Raw genomic sequence first — 25,557 nt, forward strand, 5'->3', positions numbered from 1 at the left:
TACATTACTTTTTATAAAATGACCTCTTGTCTGCAGTGATGATTTATACTGTGTCTTTATAAAATTAGATAACTTTAAGAAGGAAAAATATGAGGAAGAGTGGTTAAATGGGGCAGAAATTGTGTTTACTAAGTGGAAGAAATAACATTAAGTGATATACCTAATACTAAATAACTGAAAAAAGCCATATGGATATACACCAATATAGAATCTTCCTAAAACATGCAATGTACATATTGTTTCAGTGTGTTTATTTTAATTTTGTATGGGATTATTAATATTTATTTTATGAAAGAATGGAAACTTACCTTTGAATAATAATTTTAAAATCTAAGGCTAATCTGTAATGGTGGCTGTCACTTTTAATTAAATCACTCAAGAGGCAGACACAGACATAGGCATATCTCTGTGAGTTGAGGCTAGTCTCATCCACAAAATGATTTCCTTAGGAGGCAAGGATATATATAGAGAGACTCTGTTTTGACAAACAAAACAAAACAAACAACCCCAAAATAAAAAAAAAAGAGAGAAAAAGTCTATGTAGTAAGTTGAACATGGATAAAGCTATTAGAGGTGATTAGTTCCTTACAAGAATATTAGGAGAAATTAAGAAATTGCACTAAAGCCAGGGGAAGGAACTAAAGAATGACGTATTAAATGTAGAGTAGGTGAATTGGCTTATTACAAACAATATGGCAAAATTCAAAGGCACAGCCTCCTGATGACATAAATGCTAATGAAAAATCAAATAAATTAATGACAAGAACATATATATCAATAGCACTTTATTATATCTGTGTTTGGATTTCTTCATATCTATGTAAGTGATGCACCCATTACTACTATTGACAAGCAGGGACAGATTTACTATTATCAAGATAGCTCTAACATTTTGAAACATAGTCACAATTAACAAAGACTCAAAATTGTTTTTCTCTGTACATTTTAAAAATGTACTTTATTCATGAAGCAGTTTCTTTCACAAATTTTTTTCATTGCCTCTTTTACATCTTTGTTTCTCAGACTGTAGATTATTGGATTCAGCATTGGAATCACAATAGTGTAAAATGTGGACACAATCATGTCATGCTCCAAGGCATAGTTGGAACTAGGTCTCACATACATAAAAAGAATTGTCCCGTGATAAATGGAAACTCCTGTAAGGTGAGAGCCACATGTAGAGAAAATTTTTCTCCTCCCTTCCGTAGAATGCATCTTAAGAATTGCAAAGAGTATGAAACTGTAGGAGACCAAAACAATCAGGATGGTGATAATCTCAATGGAACCCACACAATAGAAGAGCAGAAGCTGGTTTATATCTGTGTTAGAGCATGAAATCGCGAGCAATGGAGGGATGTCACAGAAGACATGCCTAACTTCATTGGATGCACAGAAAGAAAGGCTAAAAGTAGCCACTGTGTGTATAGTAGCATGCGTGACTCCACCTGCATAAGATGCTATTATGAGAGGTATGTAGACACTTGGTGACATGCTCACAGCATACAGAAGTGGGTTGTAGATAGCTACATAACGGTCATAAGCCATTGCTGCCAACAGAAAGCATTCTGTAGTTCCAAAAGTAACAAAAAGAAACATCTCCATCACACATCCAGTGTATGAGATAGACTTATCTTTTGAAAGAAAATTTACTAACATTTTGGGGGTGACAACTGTGGAATAACAGGCATCTAAGAATGATAAAACACTTAAAAAATAGTACATGGGATTGTGAAGCCGGGAATCTCCAATGACTATCAAAACCAATCCCAAGTTGCCTATGAGAGTAAAAAGGTAAATAACAAAAAACAAGAGAAATAATAAAACTTCTAGGTCAGCATCATCTGTGAATCCTGTCAATATATACATGGTGATATCTGTCACATTGTTCACTGGAACTCTTGGTACAGCATAACCTAGTGGTTGTCTTGACATTTCTGACTTTTACAATTTATAAAGTCAATGTCCTTTGAGAACTGTGTCACTCATCACCTTGCTGAACTTGTGTTTAAGAATTCCTTAGTAAAGCCTTTCTTCTTGGTGGCAGCAGCTGAGATAAAGTAGTTGAGACTAGGTAGATGCATTACCCTGTTAAAAATAAAACGGAAAAAAAAACATGTTTACATTTTTGCTGTGCCTTTTATATTTGGAATCAGCTAATCTATGAGTTTAGTGGGGTTAGCCTGCTCTACATAGCCATGTCCAAACCAGCCTGGGCCATAATGAGACCCTGTCTCAAAAAACAAAACAAAATAAATAAATAAATAAAGATATATCTTTGGATTTTTATATGAGATACATTTTTTTCGTGATAATGCTTAGTTGTTCTCTTAGTACTAGTTCTATGGAATTGATAAATCTACTGTAAGCTAAATATCTATCTCTCAGGAGTTAGAGAAATAGTTCTTGAAAGAAATGTTATGATATGAGCCACAAACATGCAGCAACAGGAAATTCTGACAACACAGTAAGTTTTGTATTGAAACTTCTATTTGTCAGCTGTAGAGCAGTTGGACTATTCTAAAAGAAGGAAAACACTTGTTTTTTTATTCCAGAAGAAATCTTAGATCTGTGATGAAGGCTGGTTTGTTTTAGAGTTAATAGTGTGTGGTTAAGCAAACAAAGCACTTACTAAGTTCTTACACACAATTTTAGTAATATAAAATAAAAAATACCAAAGACTCCCAGTTTTGTGTAAAGAAAACTTATGCATTTTGATAAATAAAGATATAAAAATAACAGCTTCTGCTTTAGTTTGAATATATTAATGAAAATAACTATAAAGCCAAGAATAAACATATAGAAATACATGAATAATAGCGTATTTATCTAACATCATATAAACTGTGTTTCAGTTCAGTAAAATGTATTGTCTTTTTTCCATTCCTTATCTTGTACTTACAGGATCCTAAGGTCACATGAGGAAATAATCAGTAAACGTTATCAGGAACACAATATAAATTTGAGAGGTCAAACTGTACAAAGAGACAGTAGACGGTACCCCATTTAGACTCTTAATGAAACACATCTGAACACTTTGACATATCACAGCAAGAAAAATCTCAGCTACATCCTAAACTTTACCTTCACATCTTGAATAGGTGATAAAAGATGGTTATAAGGAATTAGAAACATATTTTGAATGAAAATTCTGTGTTTAAAACTCAAATGTGTGACTTATTTTTCATTAATACAGGGAGAATTGTTCCTTCCGTATTTAAGCATAAATAAAATTTTAAAAAATTGTTGGTGGCATTATACCATGTTCAATCTTAATAGTGTAAATGAATCATGAACATTCTGGAAGACAGAAATAAAATGAATTAGGCACTTCCGTCAGAATAAAATATTACTCCAGCGGCATCAGAAACACAGAAATCACATGCAGAAAACAGTTACTTCAGCTGCTGTGTTATTTTCTATTATTAGAGGGGTTGATAGGATTGTGTGTGTGTGTGTGTGTGTGTGTGTGTGTGTGTGTGTGTTGTCTTCTACAGTCTATATGACAACTTGTAAAATAAATTATTCAACATACTTTCATTAAAGTTAGAACTGACATTCAGTGAGACGGTGTCACAATTAGCAAAGCTAGGTTCCAAGCCCAGGCCTCTCTGTGTTTATATCTGTGTTTTTCTGGTGGATTTGTTGTGGAATTTTTAAGATGTATCAATACTTAGGAATCGTTAACTTCTGGAATCAACAGAAAATCACACACCTGATTTATTTTACAAAATAGGATAGTTTATATGATAGATTAGGATTTTGAAAAAGGCCGAATAACTTCTACGTAGAAACCTGACAATTTAGAAATAAAAGGTAATGTTTTAAAAATTATTTAATAACAAAAGGATTCCTAGAGAGCATAAACCAATTTTTTGTTTTGTGGTCTTACATATTTTATGCATTCCATATATGTAGTAACTTGAGCTGTAATTATCAAATTTGTTTATCAAATCTCACTTTTCTGTTTAAGTAAAAACATATTCCTAATTAACAAATCTTTGGTGGAAATAAGACACACTAAGTTTCCTAGGAGACTTACGCTGCATTTGCAATATACATTTTCTTAGGTAGAATCTTATCATCAAATCACATGTTAAACCAATTGATGTGCTCTTCCTATGGAAGTACCACCTCTCCTGCACACACATTGCCGGATTATCAGTCCTTGGAAACATAAATACAAGTAACATTATATATTGTTGGCTATATATAGAAATAGAGATGTACACATATGTAATATATATATGTATGTAAAATAAAAGATAGTAAAGAGAAAAAGAGGCCATGAATTTGAATGACAGCAAGTATTGATATATAAGAGTATATGCAAGGAGGAAAGAAAATGAGGAAATATTGTAATTACATTACATTCTTAAAAGTAAAATAAAAATTACTACAAAAATTTAAAAATTAAAAAGTCATGTTAAATCATGTAGTATCTATTAAATTGAAAGATACAGTTTCTAAATATTTTGTATATGATAGATTTTTCCTCTTACATTGGAAATGATTTTATCAGTCATACTAAGCAGGCTGTGAATATTGCATATTTTCCTTCTGACAATAGCCCTCTTAAATTTTCTCAAATTATATAAGATGCCCTAGGGAGGAAAAATGTTCATTCTCTCAGGATAGAAAAGTACCCAGGTGGTTTATGTATCCTCATAACAAGAAAATGAATAATATGCAAGTGAATACAATGTAAAGTAATTGGAACCAAATAAGCTTTCAATGAAAGCATATACATAGGAACAATAAATAAATATAATAGAAAAGAGTCACAGTTCCAATACTAAATATGTGCTTAGATTATTTATCTGAGGAGCTAGAGAGATGGATTAGTGGTTAAGAGCACTATCTGCTCTTCCGGACGTCCTGAGTTAAATTCACAGGAACTACATGGTGGCTCACAACAATCTACGATGTGACATGATGCAGTTTTCTGTCCTGAAAGTATACGTGCAGGCAGAGAACTGTATAAATAATAATAAACAAATAAATCCTTCTGAAAAAGAATATTTATCTGAATATCTCAATATCTTTATCCCAATAGTCTATAAAATTACATATAAAGATCATATGAAATCACTGCATGACTAAATTAACTCAAATATATCAAATTTACTTATATAGGTAAATATATAAAAATATCAAACATATTGCAAATATCAGCTTAGGCTTCATGTGGGTCTTCTAGTAAGGGAAACAGGGCTTACAGGGCTTACTGTGACATAGACTCTGTTGCCATCTTTTTGATCATTTCCCCTTTGTGTGACGGCCTTGCCAGGCAAGTGGGGAAGAGAGTAGGCTCATCCTGATGCAACTTGATAGCTAGAGTGGACTGAAAGTGGGGAACCCCTATTCTAATAGATAAGGGATGGGGAGAGAGGGAAAGGTGGGACTGAGTGGTGAGGAGTGATGAGGCTATGACCAGGATGCAAAGTGAACAAATAAACAAACATTAGAGTAGAAAAATATATTATGTGTGTGAAGAATAACCTTACATTTGAATTCTATACCACAGTATTGAAAATTAAACTTATTTTATATCTATATACAAAATTATAGACCAGGGAATTAAAAATAATCTTGTGAGTGAAAATTGAGGCATTAAGTTGAGGAGTAAATTCACTAATTTACCTTTTGTTCTATCTTCCCTGTATATTTCTATATACCTCCTTCTTTCTTTTCAACCCCTGTCTCCAAACATAAGAATGCAAGATGAAGGAAAAGAGAGACATCCCTGAGTCCAATCTTGTTTTCTCTCAAAATAATACACACACACAATATATATTATATTGTGTTTGAAGAATAATTTTAAATATGAATTCTATACCAATGTATCAAAATTAAACTTATTTTGCATCAATGTATGAAGTTCTGTAGCAGTGAATTAAAAATAACTGTGTGAGTAACAATTAAGGCATTAATTTGATGGGTAGACACAATAATCTTCTTTTTGTCCTATCATCCCTATATATTTCCATATTCCCCTTCTTTCTTTTTAACCCCTATCTCCAAACAAAAGAAAAAAAGATAAGGGAAAAGAGAGACATCCTTGAGTCCAACCTTGTTTTCTCTCTGAGTAAGACCATTAATAACTTGTAATTAACTCCCAATGAAAATAAAGCTCTATAGGCAAGAAAGCAACCAAAACCCTACCCAAGTCACCTTAAGGGAAATAGGGCATGGTTCTCTTAAGGTTTCTTTTGGCTGATTTGGGACAAATAATACCTTTGTAGGAGACTAAATAAAGTGAGGGAAAATGGGTAAACAAGCTAGGAATAGCGTTTTTGGTCCAGTTTCTAAATGTTGAGAAATTCCAGGACAATTAGAGTCCTGTGCGATACAGCCTGTATTGTTGGAACAATTGGGATAAGAAGCTTTCTTTGAACCTGTCCTGTGAGCTGTCCTGCTCTGATGAGGAACCTCAACTTAAGCACTTGGTACTGGACCAAGCAGGATGTTAATGTCCAGCATGAGGAGAGGAATGATTCCTGTCAGGTTTGATCCAGTTCATTTGTTCTGAAAACATATAATTTCTCATAAGCATTGTAGAGTCCTAACTTTATAAATATATGAGGTGTGCATAAAGTACAGAACAATTAAGGCTGGTTCTCTGCATTTGTATGAGCAGAAGAAAGACATCTGTAAATCTTCATTCATGCCACAAGAAGAATGGCATCTAGTCCAAAGCCACAGGGATTCCATAACCAACAAGAAGCATTGTCTATGCATAGACATTCATGTCTTAGCCATTCAATATTCCTCTGTTGAGAGTTCTCTGTTTAGTTCTGTACCCCATTTTTAATTGGGTTATTTGGTTTGGTGGTGTTTAATTTCTTGAGTTCTTTGTGTATTTTGCATATTAGCCCTTTGTAGGTTGTAGGGTTGGTGAAGATCTTCTCCCAGTATGTAGGCTGTCATTTTGTTTTGTTGATATTGCCCTTTGCTTTACAGAAGCTTTTCAGTTTCCTGAGGTCCCATTTATTAATTATTTATCTTAGAGTCTGAGCTGTTGGTGTTATGTTCAGGAAGTTGTCTCCTGTGCCAGTGAGCTCAAGGCTCTTCCCACTTTTTTTCCTAGTCTCCTAACTAAAACTTCACAAGTCAAGAAGGTGTCACAGGCACTGGAATGCACATTTTATGACACATTTAGAGAAGAGTGATAACAAAATAGTTCTTTTCCTATTCTTCTGTATGTTAAGGAAAGGGGGGAATATATAGAAGTTCTTTTCACAAAACCAGTATTACTCTCAAACTAATACTAGATAGGCATTTGCCAGCAAGGCAAATATGTACCAATGTCCTACATAAACAAAGACCAAAACAAAAACCTAAAAAAATTACAAACCAAATAGCTGCATATCAGAAAGATCATGCAGCAGGTTCACGGGACCAGGCATGTCTTTCTTCTTGTAGCAGGCTTTAATGTAGATTTTTTAAAAAGTAATTGGTTACTCAAGGACATTCATGCCAACATTACTTTTATGAGCATGTCTGACCATTCTAGTCATTTTATTGTAGCTCACAGAGTTCATAGCTGGGTAATGCAGTTAATGGATTTTCTCTTCCAGAAGCCTGAATAGAACCTGCCAGTACTATGGAACTGAGGAAACTGAGAGGAAGCTTCCTGGTTAGTATTAATTAAGTTTTTAGGACTCATAAACAAAGTCTTTACTGCAATAGGCTCTGTCCATCAAGTTCTGTTAGGAAACCAAGTACAGTAGCTCTAGTCTGTAATATTCAGGTACCTGGGTTAACACTGATAAAAATTCAAAGGGAGCCTTCTCACAACTGTCACTGGTTTTGTACTTGGCTACCTATGGCTTCTGAGAAGAACAGTATCAACTCTGTAGGATAGCCACAACTCCTTTATATGAATATATTTTCATACAGGTGTGCATATACTTATGTATGTATGAATTTTCTAAAAGAGTAGGTTTACTTGTTAACTTTTTCCTGAATTTTTAATGATGGTGATTGCGAAGCTTACAGTGAACCTACTTTTATTATTTTGGCCAAGCTACACAGTGTCAAACTGCCCTAAAATTCCTACCTTTCCATCTACCAGCAACGTACATAGACTTCATCAAATTAATTACTTTGCCTGGTGGAGAATGGTTAATTCTGTTAATTGGATAACAGCTCATCAAAATTTAGAGTTGTGCCTGTGGTGTGCACAGCTATAAATAGACTTTTTATTCAAACCCACTGTCCTCAAGTCTCAGGCAACAAAAATGTGCTAAAAGTCTGTAAAGACCAGAAACAGAAGAGGAACATAGCAAATTTTTCTTTAGGGTATATTGGAACCTTTGCAGTGACGAACTCAAACTCACGGTGGTTGTTGTTGCAGATGATGAAGTCAGCATGAAGGGGGAGGGACTCATAGGTTCCCAGTTTTAGTTGAGAAGATATTGCCAGTTGATGGCTTCTGATGAAGAGAGAATCAATTTTCTTTAAGGGTGTGGCTCTCTTGGTAGAGAGGGACACTTCAGTTGGGAGCCTCAGAACTGTGAGTAGAAACATAGTGATCTCAAATTGGACATGCAGCTGAGAGAGATTGGGGTGAAACTAAGAGAAGTTTGAAGGGGGACTTGAGAGGTAAATATGGCTACCATACATTGAATGCAATTATGAAACTCTCAAACAAATAAGAAGAAAATCGTCTTAAAAGGTGAAATAGATCAATCATCCTGACAAACTAAGATTTACAGGAATATGAGGGAATTATTTAAAGTACACAAATTCATAAGTGTTATACATTGCATAAATTAGCTTAAAATAAAAATTACATGATCATCTCAGTATATGAAAAGAAAGACTTCAGATAAATTCAACATTCTTTTATTATAAAATTCTTAGAACAGAAGTGCTAAAAACACACCTCAGCATAACAAAGCTACATGTGATGGCCAACACCATCTCAATATAATCAGAAACAAGTCTTGTATTTCCTCTAGCCCCCTTTTTTATTTAATATATATTATCTAGAGTAATAGACAAAGAGTAAAAATAAAACAAATGATGGGTAGGAATATAATTTAAAAGTTGTGTTTTTAGAGAACATGGTGCTTTTACTCAAGATTTAAGTATTCTAGCAGAAAATGTCTAAAACAGACCACCACTTTCACAAAGCAGCAGGATTTAATATAAACAAATAAAAACAAGTGACATTTCCATAAATCAATGATAAACATATATTAAAAAATCAGGAAGACAATGCTATTCATGATATTATTAAAAAATCAAAGAGCAACCCTATGTAAGTCTGAAAAACACTTCTAAGATAAAAAATTTAAAATTGTGAAGAAAAAAGTCAGGAAAAAGGTAGAAAATGGAAAAATGCCATGTGCTTTGTTACTAGAAATATTACTACATTGAAAACCTCTAGTCCATCAAAACCAGTTTACACAATTAGTGTTTCACCAATCAAAATTTTTATGTCATTCTTTACAAAAAGGGAGAAATAAATCTAAAATTCATTAAAAAAAACCAGAAAAGATGAAAATAGGGATTTAGCAACAGACACAGAGGAAATCCAAAGAAGCATTAGGTTTTACATCAAACGCCATAAAATTTAGAATCTAATGATATGGAAAAGTTTCTTGATAGATTCCACTAACCAAGTTGACACAAGTTACAGAAAAACAAATTAACTATTTCTTTATCTCCTAAGCAAATAGAAGCAGTTATCAAAGCATTCACATTTGAAAAAAAAAAAAAAAAGCCCAGGGACAGATGGTTGCAGGGCCTAATCCTACCAGACCTTCAAAGAAGGGTTAGGACCAATACTTTTCAAACTATTCCACAATATGGAAACAGAAGGAACATTACAAAACTCATCCTATGAGGCCACAGTCACTTTGATGTCTAAACCACACAAAGACCCAACAAAGGAAGTGAATTTCAGACCAGTTTCCCTTATGCACATTAACACAAATATACTCAATAGATAGTCAAAATCTGAATCCACGAACACATCCCAGGCATGCAGGGGAGGTTCAATATATGGAAGTTCATCAATGTAACCCACCATATAAATAAACTGAAAGAAAAAACCCCACATGATCATCTCCTTTAATGTCGAAAAATCATTTGAGAAAATCCCACACCCATTCATGTTAAAAGTGTTGGAGAGATCACTGATTTATAAACTAGGTCGCATACTCACTTGATACAGACGTGGATTATAGACAGCAACATAGCAGTCATAAGCCATTGCTGCCAAAAGAAAGTGTTCTGTGCTCCCTAAAAACAATGAAAAGGAAAAATTTTGTTACTTAATCAGAATGTGAGATGAATTTGTCTTTTGAAAGAAAGTTGACCCACATCTTTGGAGTGAGAGCGTTCCAGTAACAGGCATCTAAACATGATAGAGGACTTGGAAAATACTATTGGGATTGTGTGGCCAAGCAAACCCAATTCACATAAGACCAATTCCAATTACCTATCCAAAGCAAGAGGTGCATTGCAAATGAAAAGATTTGTAGGTTCTTATTATTCATGAAGCCTGCTAGTATAAACTCTGTGACCTCAGTCACATAGCTCACCTGAACGTCATCATCAAATGGTGCACTTGGCATTTTCTGCTTTGTTTACAGGTTATAAAGACAGTGTCTTGTGAAAAGTGTGTCTATCCGATCATATCCCCATGCTTGCATTTTGCATAGGAGTCATAGAGATACTGCTCCTGATGGGAGCAGTTAGGATGAAGGAGTGAGATGCATTACTTTGGTTATATAACCTAAAGAAAAACTTTTATATGTTTTTTTCTAATTCTGTGTTCCTAAAATAATCCTGTACAGCTCTTAATATTATCATTTTATTTTCTGTAAGAGATCTTGTCTACATATCATATTATATTGTGTTCAAACTCAGAAAGCCGGAAGATATCTTAAGATTCACACACAATTCACAGAATGATTTACTTTAATATTTTGCTGTTAGCTTTGTGGTCAATGGCACAAAAGGAGAGTGAATGGACATTGCTCACCAGTGTGGATATCTTTCTGTTGATATTATCAGAACACTTGAACATGCACTGTATTTCAATATCATTCAGACTAATTTTTCTCAGCAAAACATTTTAAATCCTTTCTTATCATAATTATTTCATTCCATTAGGACATTAGGTACCATGATATAACATAAGCACTTCTGGATATTGGGTATATCTCACATAAAAATACAGATTTACTGTTATTTTTTTCCATTTTTAGTCTAATTCTCTTTTTTTAAACAAGCACTTAACTTATCCAAATATTCTTCTTAAATATATATAATTTAATCAATTTATTTTATTTTATTTACCTTCATCCTTATGTAGGCCTCAAACTAGTCATGAACTCAATATGTAGTCAAGGAAGATATTCAATGTCCTGTCCTCCTGTTTCTACCTCTGAAGTAGTGGCATTCCAGGTGTGTGCCTTCAGCCCTTAGTCCTGCTCTTCCACAGGATTCCCAGAGTTCCACCTAATGTTTGGCGGTGTGTCTCTTCATCTGTTTCCATCAGGTGCAAGATGACGTCTCTCTCAGAAGACAGTTATGGTATCCTGCTTTTGGCAAGTATAGCGGAGTATAGTAAATAGTATCAGGGTTGTCTCTTGTTCATATGATGGGCCACAAGTTGGACCCGTATTGGCTATTCTTTACCTCAGTTTCTGCTTGCTCTTTCTTCTTGTACCTTTTATATACAGGACAAATTTTGGGCCAAAGGCTTTGTGTGTGGACGGGTGTCCACAGCAATCCATTGGAAGTCTTGCTTAGTACAGGAGATGGCTATTTCAGGTTTCATGTTGCCTTTTGCTAGGGGTCTTAGCTTGGGTCACCCTCTCTCTCTCTCTCCCCCTGTTCTCTCTCCCTCAGTCTTCCCCACATTTGAGCTCTCCTATTCCCCTCATCACCTCTCTCACACTCAGTTCTCTCCCTCCATCCACCTCTTGTGTCTATTTTATTTCCCTTTCTGTGTGAGATTAACGCATCCTCCTTTGGTCCATACTTGTTACTTAGTTTCTTTAGGTCTGTGAATCGTAGCAGGGCTATACTGTATTTTATGGATAATATCCACTAATAAATGAGCACATGCCTTGTTTGTCTTTCTTGGTCTGGCTTACCTCTCTAAGCAATAATTACTTAGAATAGTCTACTATTAAGCTTAATACTTCTGCTTGATTTATGTCAAATAGTTTAGGTTATAATTTCAACTGAATAAAAATATGATGCTTTAAAAGCTCATAAACCCATTCATTAGATACTCTAAATTATTATGTTTTTTACATTTTTGTAGCTTACCATAATTAACCAATTAATTGCAACATTATTTATCTTGTCTTATGAGTGTTAGGAAATCAAATATCAAGAGAGTAAATTCAAAGCAAATTTTCTTTTTTTTGTTTGTTTGTTTTTTGTTTTTATTTCTATTTATTTATTAATTTAATCTCTTTTTTATTAATTTATTCATATTACATCTCAATTGTTAGCCCATCCCTTGTATCCTCCCATTCCTCTCTCCCTCCCGCTTCCCCCCTTCTCCCCTCCCCTATGTCTGTGACTGAGGGGGACCTCCCCACCCATATATGCTGTTAGGGATCAAGTCTCTTCTTGGTAACTTGCTATCCTTCCTCTGAGTGCCACCATGCCTCCCCATCCAGGGGACGTGGTCAGAGATGGGGCACCAGAGTTTGTGTGAAAGTCAGATCTCCTTCTCCACTCAATGGTGGAGAATGTCCTGTCCATCCGCTAGTCTGGGTAGGGGTTCGAAGTTTACTGCCTATATTTTCCTTGGATGGTGCCATAGTTTGAGGAGGACCCCAGGACCCAGATCCGCCTGTCATACAGTTCCTCTTGTAGGTTTCCAGGACCCTCTTAATCCTTCTATTTCCTCATTCTCCTGGGCTTCTCTCACCTAAAGTCTCACTAGGTGAGACTTTCCTGGTGAGTAAAGTTTTTCATGGGACCTGCCCCTTGTACAACCACTTTGGAAATCTATCTGGCACTTTCTCAGAAAAATGGCAATAGGGCTTCCCCAAGACCCAGCTATTCCACTCCTTGGAATATACCCAGAAGATGCTCTACCACACAACAGGAACATATGCTCAACCATGTTCATAGCTGCCTTAATCATAATAGCCAGAAAATGGAAACAGCCTACGTGCCCCTCAGTAGAAGAATAGATAAAGAAACTGTGGTACATTTACACTATAGAATACTACTCAGCTATTAAAAACAAGGAATTCCCGAAATTTGTGGACAAATGGATTGAACTAGAAATTATCATAATGAGTGAGTTAACTCAGAAGCAAAAAGAGTTAAATGGTATATACTCAAAGCAAAATTTCGAAGCCATGTCATAGAATATCCCATCTCTGAAGATTTTCTTGCTAATAATCAAACATTTTAAAGGACAGTTTCAATGTTATCATTTGAAAATGAGACACCAGATAACTCGATTTATTTTTATGAATATCCACCATTAGTGTTTTTCTAAGATATCAAGTAATTTAAAAATTAAATATTTCACCATGCTGTTATTTTTTTGAAATTTTTATTTTTTATTATTTTTCTTTGTACATATACCTTTATATTATTAGACATATATACAATAAAGTACCTAAAGTGAGAAGAACCACGATACAGTCATGAATTGTATAGTTTTTTTTTAGCTATTTGTAGGTGGCAACCTTGAAGAAAACATCTTTCCTGTCTTGTTGCATGTAAAATTCTAACTGTAAATCCATATCCATCATATCTTATCTTTATCAACTTAGGACTATCTAAACCTAAAAACATTTTAACCTTAAACAACTAAGCTTAATTGTAAAACTAAATCTGTTCAAAATAGCCAGATCATGGAAACAACCGAAGTGTCCCTCAGTAGAAGAATGTATAAAGAATGGAATACTACTTAGCTATTAAAAACAAGGGATTCCCAAAATTTGTGGACAAATGGATTGAACTAGAAATGATCATAATGAGTGAGTTAACCCAGAAGCAGAAAAAGTCAAATGGTATATATTCATGTTGTTATTTTTAACTAGTAGCTAATTGGCGTAAATTCCCCTGTGGTCACCTTTTGAGACTTCATCAACATTTGTTTAAGTAGATATAAATATTCTAAAGTAACCATATTGTTTGCACAAATAAACATGAATTTGCTGGCTCCACGGGTAAGAAATTTTAGGTCATTTTCAGAAGATTTTAGGAGACCTATAATATAAGATCAAATACTTTTGCACCATAATTTTAGAGATTTTACACCATGTGAAACTTTATAATTATTAATTATTGCATGGGTTAATAAAATGTACTCATCTTTACCTGATTTACACAAGTTTTACCTAAATAATAAAAAGCAACACTTTTTTCGAAATAAACCAAACAATAAGTTTGAGTACCTATAAAAATGCTCCAAATTTCATAGTATGTGTTTTAATTCTTCCATAGGAGACAGAAAATTTCAAAGAATGAACAATAATATCAGCCATAGATGGAAAAGATACATTCAACCAATCAGGTTAGTGAGACTTGTACTTTGAGAAAATAAAATATCAATAGTCCTATAATTTAGAAGCCACTTTGGTTTACTACTTATTGCAGTTGTTTCTTTGGTCTCAAGAATCTTAGGAAATACAATTACAACAACAATATTTTATTCTTTAAAGTCCTTTGTGAATGATGGAAAATTTCATGTAACCTGTAAGGTGAACAATGATTTCAGCTTTTGTTCAACATTATTTTTTGAAATTATAATTACATAATCCCTTTCCTTTATTTTCCTGCCTGAAAAATGTCCAATATAAACCACCTTGCTCTTTTTAAAAGTAATGAAACTTTTTATTCATTGATTGCTTACATACATGTATGTGCATGTATATTATATATGCATATACATATGTATACATTTCTAAATGCATAGGTATAACCCCTCATTCTGCATGTATGTTTTCAAGGCTGATCATTTAATACTGATTTGCAGTAGTTCTAAAGATGGTCCTGTATTTGTACAACAGAGTAGGTAACCTGCAGTTTACTATGTTGCTGATGATGAGCTGAAATTCACAATAAATCTTTAGTGTCAGTCTTCACAGTGCTAGAATCACAAGTACAGGCTACCACACCTCACGTTCAACATTACTAAACTCCTCAATAATTTCTTGTTTTCATTTTTATAACTCTCAATTTCTCCCTGGTATATTTATCCTGATCAACAAACATAGCTCTTCCTTAGGACAGATGCACCTCAATGTCCCAAGAGCCAAGTTTTTACAGTTTTATTGACTGAAAACAAATTGAATTCATTATAATGTATCAGATTGAGCTGTGGTTATCTGTGTCTTGATGTGGTGGTGATGACATCACAACAGCTCTTATAATCTCAATATAGAAATAGAGAAGAAAATTCATAATTAAAATATAATATTCAAAAAGTTTTGAATGATAAAATAAAATTAGAATATATGTTATGTACATTTGAAGGATTAAGTATTTGACTTTGAAGTCTGGTCAGATATTTCCTGATAATATCATTTTAATGTTTTTTTTTGTGATCTAATATTGGATTCTTTCTAAATTAGCCTATAGTATTACACAATCTCATTTCATACTCATCTTGATTTATTGCCCCTTCTGGTATGTAATAGAGGCTTTTTTGAAAAATTTCTCTATCATTTATTCATTTGACTTTGTTATCCAGTAACATGCACTTTACTTGTCAAATGCACTGACATTTTAAAGAGGAGCAGATTTTGGGAGAAAGCCTCTCATCTACCATCACACAGGGCATATACTCACGAGGTAGGAAAAGAGCTAACACTTTCAGTTCCCTTGTTCTGTATTCACATCTCAGGGTGGAGACCTCACTGAAGAACTAGAAAGGGTTGTATTGAACATGATAGTCTCTTATGATTCCTGGTTACACTAAAAACTACATTTCATAGTTTGTATCTAAGATTTCTTTGCAAAGTATGCCTGTACCTCATCCATGCATTCTTATTTTGTTCCACACATGAAATAAATGAATACATTTATATACACATATAATTCCATTATAGAATCATGTTTCATCACTCTTTAAGAAGTCATTTTAACACCTGTGCATCCATTATTTTAACATTTACATGTAAACTATGTGGCAATTTTCCCAGACTATGTAAATCTCATCACCTATCCTTAGGAAAACAGCATTGCCATATTTTATGTACTTCCAAATAAAATCAACAGTAGGTTGATATGCAATTGTCTATTGACTTCTTTGTTATCCCAGTAATCCACATTGTTGTTTTCTATCACATACACACTCTCACACACACAAACACACACAAACACTCATACAAACAAACACATATAATTTAAATACAACTTCTGCTTATGAGAAGAAATATGTGTTCATCTTTCATAATCTAGTTCATTTTGCTTAAAAACTCATCGCCAGCTTGATTTATTTCTCTCACATGATTTTACTTTTAGTTATGGATGGTACAATTTTACTTTGACTATGCACCATATTTTCTATATTTATTCACATGCTGATGTGTACATAGGCTAGTTCCATTTACTTTGTGAACACTTTAGCAAGAAACACAGATGCACAATTAATTACCTCTGTGGTAAACCCCACAGACCTTTGAGTTATAAATGTCCGCAGCAGTCGCACATCGTCCCCCATGCACTAGACATTTTAAGTTTCTCCAGCACTTGTTGCCATTTGATTTTTTTCGTTGATAGGCATCTGACTGTGTTGAGAAAGAAGATCAGAGTACGTTCAGTTTGTGTTTTTTCTAAGAGTGTTGAAAATTGTTTCAACTGTCTTTTGATTATTTCTTTTTTGTTTTTCTTTGAGAATTATCATAAGGAGTGAGTTAACCCAGAAGCAGAAAGAGTCAAATGGTATAACTCACTTATATCTTCACACTAGCCCGAGGGGCATGTCCCATGAAAGTCTCCACTTACCAAGGAAATTGGGACAGAGGGGAGGACTTCCTATGGGAACTCTAGGTGAGAGAAGCATGGGAGAATGGCAAAGTTGAAGGATCCAGAGGATCCTAGAAACCTACAAGAACATTATGATAGGCAGATTTGGGCACAGGGGTCCTGCCCAAACTATGGCACCAGCCAAGGACAATACATGTAATAAACTTCAAACCCCTACCCAGATCTAGCCAATGGACAGGACATTCTCCACAGTTGAGTGGAGAGTGGGGCCTGACTTTCACACGGATTTTGGTGCCCCATATTTGAACATGTCCCCTGGATGGAGAGACCTGGTAGCACTCAGAGAAAGGATAGCAGGCTACCAAGAAGACACTTGATATTCTATGAGCATATACAGGGGGAGGAGGTCCCCCTCAGTCACAGTCATAGGGGAGGGGAGTAAGGGGGAAATAGGAAGGAGGGAGGAACGGGAAGATACAAGGGATGGGATAACCATTGAGATGTAATATGAATAAATTAATAAAATAAAAATTTAAAAAAGATAGAATTATCTATATAGTTCTTTGGACCGCATGTTGCTTGGAAGGCTTGATTTGTTGGCATCTTATTACAAAATTATTTTTATGATAAGATTTCTACATAGCAATAATTGCTTGAGCTGTAAATAATGAACAAATATTCATGTTTTTCAATGCATAGTCTTTTCATTCTGATGATTACTTCTTTTGTTGTACAGACATATTTTTACTTCTTGTAATTCTTTTCTCTGGAGAATTATATTATATGCTAATAGAGTTGTTTTCTTTTTTTCATTATATTTCTTTTTAAACATGTACATGTATATTATTACATATAAATTATCAAGAATTATATAACTGTTATATTCATAGTGATTTAGCCATTTGTATTTGATGAATTTGAACTAAACATATTTTCTATATTTTTTATTCTAAATTCTGAATAAAACACACATCTATCTTATCTCATCTCTATTAACTAAAAACATCTATTTAGATATATAAATATCTTAACCCATAACCAAGTAAGCCGAATTGCAAGACTAAACTACCTGGTTTTCAACCCCATAAGACACTTTAGAAGGAATAAAACTTAATTATCTGAGTATACCAGAAGTGCAGGTAGCACCTTCCAAAATGGAAAAATGACAGAGACAGTTTACTGTCTGAACAGTCACCCCAAACTCTCTATAGTGCTGGAGCATCATCTTCAGCCTTCTCATCAAATATAACTGACAGACATATTTGTGAGGACTTGCTTACCTTGTCTTGGCAACATTTGGCCATCAATTCTGCCTGCATCAAAGCTTTCCCATTTTAAAGCAAAATTCTGTCTGTGGGAGAACTGAGGACAATTTGTTCAGTGGCTTGTTTGCCACATTTGATGCCATCTCCATAAGGAGGGTTATGATAATTATTACATCTTGAATGACTTTTATGAATAGTGGCAGATTTGTTTCTAATTTCATTCTTCTATATATAACTGTCTTATTTCTCCATCACCTCCCATTGAAGAAGATTGTTTTTAATATATGTTTTGAATCCTCGAGTATAATTTTATAATTCTGTGGGTTTATTTCTGCATTTCTTTCCATTCCATTGGTTCACACACGTGGTTTGAAGTGGTAGATACTGCCTTTGATCCTACATTTTCTGTAATGTATTCTGAGATTAGGTATTGTGGTAGTTCTAAAATTTTTCTGTGACAATGACTTTTGTTGTTCATAGAGAGAATTGTCTTCTCCATTTAAATTCAACATTGCTTTATGTGAACTCTGCAAAGGATGCCATCAAAATTTTGACTTTGTGCCAATAGACTATTTTAAGTAATGTGTTCATCTCCACAATAGTAAGCACCAGTACTATTTAATTGTACTTAAATGTCATATATAATTACACCAACATGGAGCCACCTTTTCCTAGGCCGCTGATTGGAGCATATAAGGCTGTAGTCTGTGTTCATTGACCTGCATTACCATCTGCTGTTACCATAGTACTATGGGCAGTAACCTGAACGTCTCCAACGCCGTTGCAGGAGATTCCAACATGAAGAACATCACAGAAGCAACTACATTTGTTCTCAAGGGACTCACAGACGACACTGAACTCCAGATCATTCTCTTTTTTCTCTTTCTAGCAATTTACCTTGTTACTCTAATAGGAAATGTAGGACTTATCATTTTAGTCGTTGCAGATCCTCAACTGCACAACCCAATGTACTGCTTCCTCAGTGTGCTGTCCTCTGTGGATGCCTGCTATTCCTCAGATATCACCCCAAATATGCTCGTAGGTTTTCTGTCCAAAACCAAAATCATTTCACTCCATGGTTGTGCAACACAGTTGTTCCTTGCTATTACATGTGGAACCACAGAATGCTTTATTTTGGCAGCAATGGCATATGATCGATACGTAGCCATTCACAATCCACTTATGTATGTAGTAAGCATGTCTCCTAGAGTGTATGTGCCACTCATCATTGCTTCCTATGCTGTTGGAATTCTGCATGCTGTTATCCACACAGTGGCCACGTTCAGCCTGTCTTTCTGTCGGTCCAATGTACTCAGACATATATTTTGTGATATACGTCCGTTACTTACAATTTCTTGCTCTGAAACTTATGTAAATGAGCTCCTGCTGTTCTTCTTTGTAAGTTTTGTGGAGCTAGTCACCATCCTGATTGTTCTGGTCTCCTATGCTTTTATTCTGTTGACAATTCTGAAGATGAATTCAGCTGAAGGGAGAAAGAAAGTTTTCTCAACATGTGGAGCTCACCTCACTGCTGTGTCTATTTTTTATGGAACAATCCTCTTCATGTATGTAAGACCAAGTTCCAACTATTCTTTGGAGCATGACATGATAGTGTCCACTTTCTACACCATTGGAATCCCCATGCTCAACCCCATTATCTACAGTCTGAGGAACAAAGATGTAAAAGAGGCAATGAGAAGAGTATTGAAAAAAATTTCATATTAAACATTGAATTAAAATACTAAACTAATTTTGTTTCTTTTATTTCAAGTTCTTAATAAGAGTTTTTGATACATTTTCTTATATTTTCAAAATCTTTAATTCATTCAAACATAAAATCATTGTTCATTATTACTTCTTATACAAGGTAAACTGATCTACAATATTGAAGGTAATTTTCCTGCCTCCATCCCTCATCTCAGCATCTCAAGTTAGAAACACTGTGATTAGAGATGTCACTTGTCACCTTAGGCTCTGTGTAGGTTCTAGGGATTCTAACTCACAACCGTACACTTGCATAGCAACCACCGTATACTGAGCCATATAACATTGCTTCAAATATTGAGTTTTGATGAGCACTTGGCATGTATAAAAGCTGTGCTCACAGATATTCCAGACAGAGCCATCACATCCAAATATGTTGAAGTGGTTGTAGTAGTTTTGTAGAAATACCTTAAAACTACACCATATGCAAAACTTAATTTTTTCTATTTCTGGATATTAAATATCTAAAATCCTAAAATCTGCATTGATAATTGAGTTTAGGTATTTCTTTGTAGATTTCAGATGTGAATCTTATTCAATGTCTTCATTGAAGTTTTTTTACCTGTCTCTCTTTTTTAAAAAATCAGTTCCTATAGAAATATTAAAAATATTGCATTAGCACTGAACAAAAGACTTCATTGTAACTATATTTAAACGACAGTGTCTCTACGTGAAGATATATGCTGAAGCGCCAGGTGGTTACTTTTAACATCGAATTCTATGTGTGTGTGTGCATGCATGCACACATTTGTAAATATATGATGCATATTCATGTGATCTTTGTTTGGAAAACAAGTGTCTTGCTTCTCCAATGGAAAAAAGATTCTAGGTTTTCTCTATTTGACCAGCTTGGTGAAGTGCCATCTAATCAAAAGGTCAATACATATTTCCTTCATGAAATCCCAGTTTCTTACTCCATTACCTTTGTAATCCCTAATCCCTCTCATCACACAGGAGAATATATCTAGGGCATTAAACATGGCCATCAAGGGTTTAATGGCAAAGTTGCACTCAAAGGCGCATGTTACTCTCTTTCTATAGCAATTTAACTATAACCTATGGTCAACCAGCACTGATAGTTTTTCTGTTGTCCTTAGTCTTCTAAGGAGCGACTATGCTTTTAAATTTTTATCATGAAGAACATAAATCTCAATTTTAATTCCTCAGAGAGAAGAAAACCAGACATTAATATTTGATAGAATTATAATAATTATAATAAAACTCAAGAACGACAAAATTAAATCATGCTTTATAAAATAGAGCACATGGCAGATTTTGCCCTTCCTTGATAAGCCTCTTTCCACTTCTGTGCACTGCCAGTAATTTATCCCTACTCTGGATATGTGAGACTCATAGAAATGGTATCATCCTTCATTGTCTACATCCAAAGATGAACATACAAAAAGATCATTTAACTATTTTTCTTTTAAATAGATGTCATTTACTTAGCAATGAGATCCCCTCATTCAGAATTTGAAGCTAATGTGCCAAATATGCACATTCTTCTTTCCCCTGTTCCTTCGTCCTTACTTTCTTTGATTTTTGCTTAATTATCTTTATTATATTCATTTGAAGTGTATTTTTCTTTCTTCAAATATTAGTATCAGGTGGTATACATGCAGTGTCTGTATCTGTACCTGTCCATGGGGGTGATATGAATGTCACTATGGAGACAACAGGTCAATTTCAGATATTTTGTTCATCACATTCCACTTTCTTTTTTGAGAAAATTACTTAATAATTGTCTAGATTAACAGGGGAGTAACTCTCCATGATCTTCCTGTCTGTCCCCTGAGCACTATAATTACCAGCTTTTTCCATCACACCTAGCTTTTACATTCATTCTGAAGAGCAAGAGCTTCACATGGTTGTTTAACTTACGTTTTCTTTCTTTTTTTTCCACTATAGGCTTTTTATTAAATATTTTTATTATATATATATTTATTCATTACACATATATACAGTAAATTATATATAGCATGAAGAACTATGACACAATCATGAATCATATAAATGTTACATTCTTAGTGTTTTGGCTATTTGTATTTGACAACCTTGAAAAAAAATCTTTCCTACCTTGGTGTGTCTAAAATTCTGAATGAAAATCAATCTCCATCACATTTTGTCATTATCAATTTAAAACTGCTATATATATCTAAAAACATTTTAAGCCCTAAACAACTAAGCTTCATTGTAAAACTAAACAACCTGGTCTTCAAGCCCAGGATCAGAAGAAATAAACTTCATTACCTGAGTATACCAGAAATGCAGATTAGTAGCTCTCCAAATGAGATGATGACACAGACAGTTTGCGACCTGAATAGTCACCCAAAACTCTCTATAACATTGAATAATCACCTTCAGCCTTCAAGCCCAATATATCTGACAGACATATTTGTGAGGCAGGAACTATTGAGGACTTGCTTACCCTGTCTTTCCAGAGTTTGGCTGTCAACTCTGCCTGCATCCAAGCTTGCCCTTTTCTAGGCAGAATTTTGTCTGTTGTAGAAATGAGAACATTTTGCCCAGTGACTTGTTTGCCACATTTGAAGCCATCTCCATAAGGATAATCTTTGATGATCGTCATCTTCTGTTGGATAGGCTGGGTATTTCCAGGAGTAAACCTGTCTCATTGTCAGTGAATCTTTAAAATAATAAAAACATTTTAAAATGCCATATTCTGTGTGTCTATGAGGGTTTTGAAGACCTGGTCTAACTATTTTACCTTATCTTTTTATAGAATTATATCTATCTATTGCACTTAAGATATATATTTTTGTGATAAAAATAGACTAGTAATTGATATGACTGTGATTTGATCAACTAACAATTAACTTGTATAATTTATTTATCCTAAAGAAACTTCAAAAGCACTTTCAAAGTAAAATGCAAAGTAAGTCTTGTATTTTAATTGAGTTATATAGGGACAATACCTCATATTAGTGTGTGTGTCTGAAGAATAATCTTGAATTTGATTTCTATACCACTGTATGTAAAAATTAAACTTATTTTGCATCTATATACAAAAAATATGTACCAGTGAATTAAAAACAACCTTGTGCGTGGCAATTGAGGTATTAAGTTGAGGAATAGATTCACTAATCTACTTTTTGTTCTATCTTCCCTATATATTTCTATATTCCCCCTGCTTTCATTTCAACCCCAATCTCTAAACCTAAGAATGAAAGATAAAGAGAGATACATTTGAGTCTAACCTTGTTTTCTCTCTAAATAAGACCAACAATAACTTGTAACTAACTGCCATTGAAAATTACCCTCTATAGCCCAAAAAAGAAACCAAAAATCTACCCCACTCCCTTAAAGAAAATTGGGTCATTGTTCTCTTAAGAACCCTTATGAATTATTATTAGATTCCATTCTTCATATGGCATGAATAAAGATTTACAGGTTTCTTTTTTCTGCTTACGCAAAGAGCAGAAAACAAGACTTAATTGTTCTGTGCATTACACACACACCTTATACCCTTATAATTTTAGAACTGTATAACACTTGTGAGAAATTATATGCTTTCAAAAAAATAAAAAAGCTGGACACTGACATTGAATTAGATCTGACAGAATTCATTCCTCTCAGCATGCTGGACACTGTAATCCTGCATCTTTCATGTTTCAGCACCTAGTGCTTCAATTGCTGTTCCTCATCAGAACAAGACAACTCCCAGTACACTTCCTTTCTTTTTGTTTTTTTGTCTTCCATTTTTCCATTTCTCCAATTCCAGTTGATCCAGCATTTCAGACTCTCCCACACAGGACTCTAATTAAGCCTGAAATTTCTCAACATTTAGAAAGTAAACCACTAATGCTATTCCTAGCTTGTTTAACCATTTCCCCAATTATATTTAGGCCCCTACAAAAGTATTCTTCATCCCAAATCAGCTAGAAGAAACCTTAACTTCTGTTTTCAAAAAGAGTCAAAGATACCTCTTTTCTTCCACTAAACCCAATGTTCTAGCATTTCTGGGATAATATGAGGATCAGAAAGGAGGAATGAATGGAGTCATGAAGATCTGCAATTAATGTAAGGATTTTTCTGGCCCAAGGGCATCATGGCAGTAAAGAGTCAAGGAATATCACAAAGTCACACCACACAACTAAACCCAAAAGGAATTTGTTGGGGAGAAAAACAGGGCGATGGCTGTCTCTGAACTGGCAGTGAGACAAAAGAAGGGTGGGTAAAGTAGAGCGATTTTATGTGGTTCTTGGAGTGTGTGTAGTGAGCTAGTGGGAAAAAAAGTACAGTATCCCATTCTATGTTGGATTTGCATTGATCCACTGGCCAGAGGCAATGAGCTGTTCTTTATGAGTTTGGGGATCTATATGGATCCATCAGATGTTACATTTTACTATTCCCAATGGTTGACATATAAGCAACATTCCTCCTTCATGACAAAGACTACCCTGCTACAGTCTTAGTAGATCTAATGCTCACTGATATAGCACTATGGAGTTCAGTGAGCATTTGTCCCTGGAAGGTGAGGACTTTCTGAGTCACTTGGTGAAGACCCTGAAAGAACTGGCACAAAAAGTTAAAGCAGATATTTAGGGAATAGTTAGCTCCACTGTTCCATTGGTGTTGCAATTATTTATTCTCTGGACATCAAGAAACAGTAGGACGTGAACCATTTATTTGTCATGTTGTGCCACTACAAATCTCTGTGATGGAAAGTAGCAAGGACTCTTTTCTGGATACCTCTAAGTTTGGGGAAAGGAGCACAAGGGCACAGGTCCCTGAAGATCCAGTGGATAGGCAGTAGCAAACTTGAGTGTCACAGAGGATCAAGGCCTTGTGAATAATTGGACATGGGGGCTGCATGGTAGATATCTGAGTCATGGTATTACTGCATTCTAAGGAATCCAGTACAACCATAAAGTGTGTCTCTGTGGGATTACAGCTGTCTACATTACCAAAGATATAGACGTAGGAGTGATAAAGGGTGGTAATGATATTTGACGAAGAACAGTTAGTGATCAGTGAGCTGAAAGTATAATAGTCCAGTGGATGAGGCCATGATTGGTGGCTGTAAGTTTAATCCAGGAGGGACATACAACCAAAATTCTCCAAAATGCCCAGGCAAAGTGTTATTTAGTAGCTGATATGTGGGTGTTAAGAACAGAAACAAAGAGATGGAGTGACCATGAGGACAGAGATGTTGCACTGGTCCTGACCAAGAGTGAAGACATTAGGAGCGTAGTAATCTTCAATGAAGATTGGAGCCCATCTTCTATTTATTTCTATACCTAGATTATCCTATCATTAGGGGCAAGTTGGCCAAGGTCCCTGAAAGAAGGAGTGGGATTGAGGGGACAGAGACATGAGGAATGGGGCTAAAACAAATCCTGATCAAGGCTTGACTTCATTTAAGCATGCACGGCTTATATAGCAAAAACACCACAGTTCTTGTACAATCTCATTTTCTCCTAGCCTCCTAGGTAAACTGAAAAGTATACATTCCTCTGAGTAGTTTCCTATCGAAACTTCCTTGTTCCTTTCAAAGGTCAACAACTCAGAGGTCACAGCATGCAGCCTAAACACAATGATTTCTTCTAGCATGGCTCTCCACACTAGATGTTGAAAA

General features: G+C 34.7%; 2 protein-coding genes across 2 annotated transcripts; one reads left to right on the forward strand and one right to left on the reverse strand.

Moving 5' to 3' along the window:
• Nucleotides 1-945: 945 nt before the first annotated feature.
• LOC127207612 (olfactory receptor 1094) lies at nt 946-10,586 on the reverse strand. The gene is made up of 4 exons (XM_051167046.1): nt 10,451-10,586; nt 10,175-10,251; nt 2,974-3,010; nt 946-1,895 (listed from the first exon to the last, which is right to left on the reverse strand). Exons 1-4 carry the CDS (start codon nt 10,584-10,586, stop codon nt 946-948), a joined length of 1,200 nt encoding a protein of 399 aa, XP_051023003.1.
• An 8,409-nt stretch (nt 10,587-18,995) lies between these two features.
• LOC127207468 (olfactory receptor 141) lies at nt 18,996-19,922 on the forward strand. The gene has a single exon (XM_051166893.1). The coding sequence runs from the start codon at nt 18,996-18,998 to the stop codon at nt 19,920-19,922; it is 927 nt and encodes a 308-aa protein (XP_051022850.1).
• The last annotated feature ends 5,635 nt before the right edge of the window (nt 19,923-25,557 follow it).

This window comes from Acomys russatus, chromosome 24 (assembly GCF_903995435.1).
Source record: "Acomys russatus chromosome 24, mAcoRus1.1, whole genome shotgun sequence".
Lineage (NCBI taxonomy): Eukaryota > Metazoa > Chordata > Mammalia > Rodentia > Muridae > Acomys > Acomys russatus.

Excerpts from the sequence above, each read along its gene's own strand:
- LOC127207612 (XM_051167046.1), bottom strand. The coding sequence starts at position 10,586 with ATGCCAAGTGCACCATTTGATGATGACGTTCAGGTGAGCTATGTGACT. Across the intron at positions 10,252-10,450 it reads GCACCTCTTGCTTTGGATAG|GGAGCACAGAACACTTTCTT; the intron begins GTAATTGGAATT and ends CATTGTTTTTAG. Across the intron at positions 1,896-2,973 it reads GTCTACTGTCTCTTTGTACA|TTCCAGTGAACAATGTGACA; the intron begins GTTTGACCTCTC and ends CTGTACCAAGAG.
- LOC127207468 (XM_051166893.1), top strand. The coding sequence starts at position 18,996 with ATGAAGAACATCACAGAAGCAACTACATTTGTTCTCAAGGGACTCACA.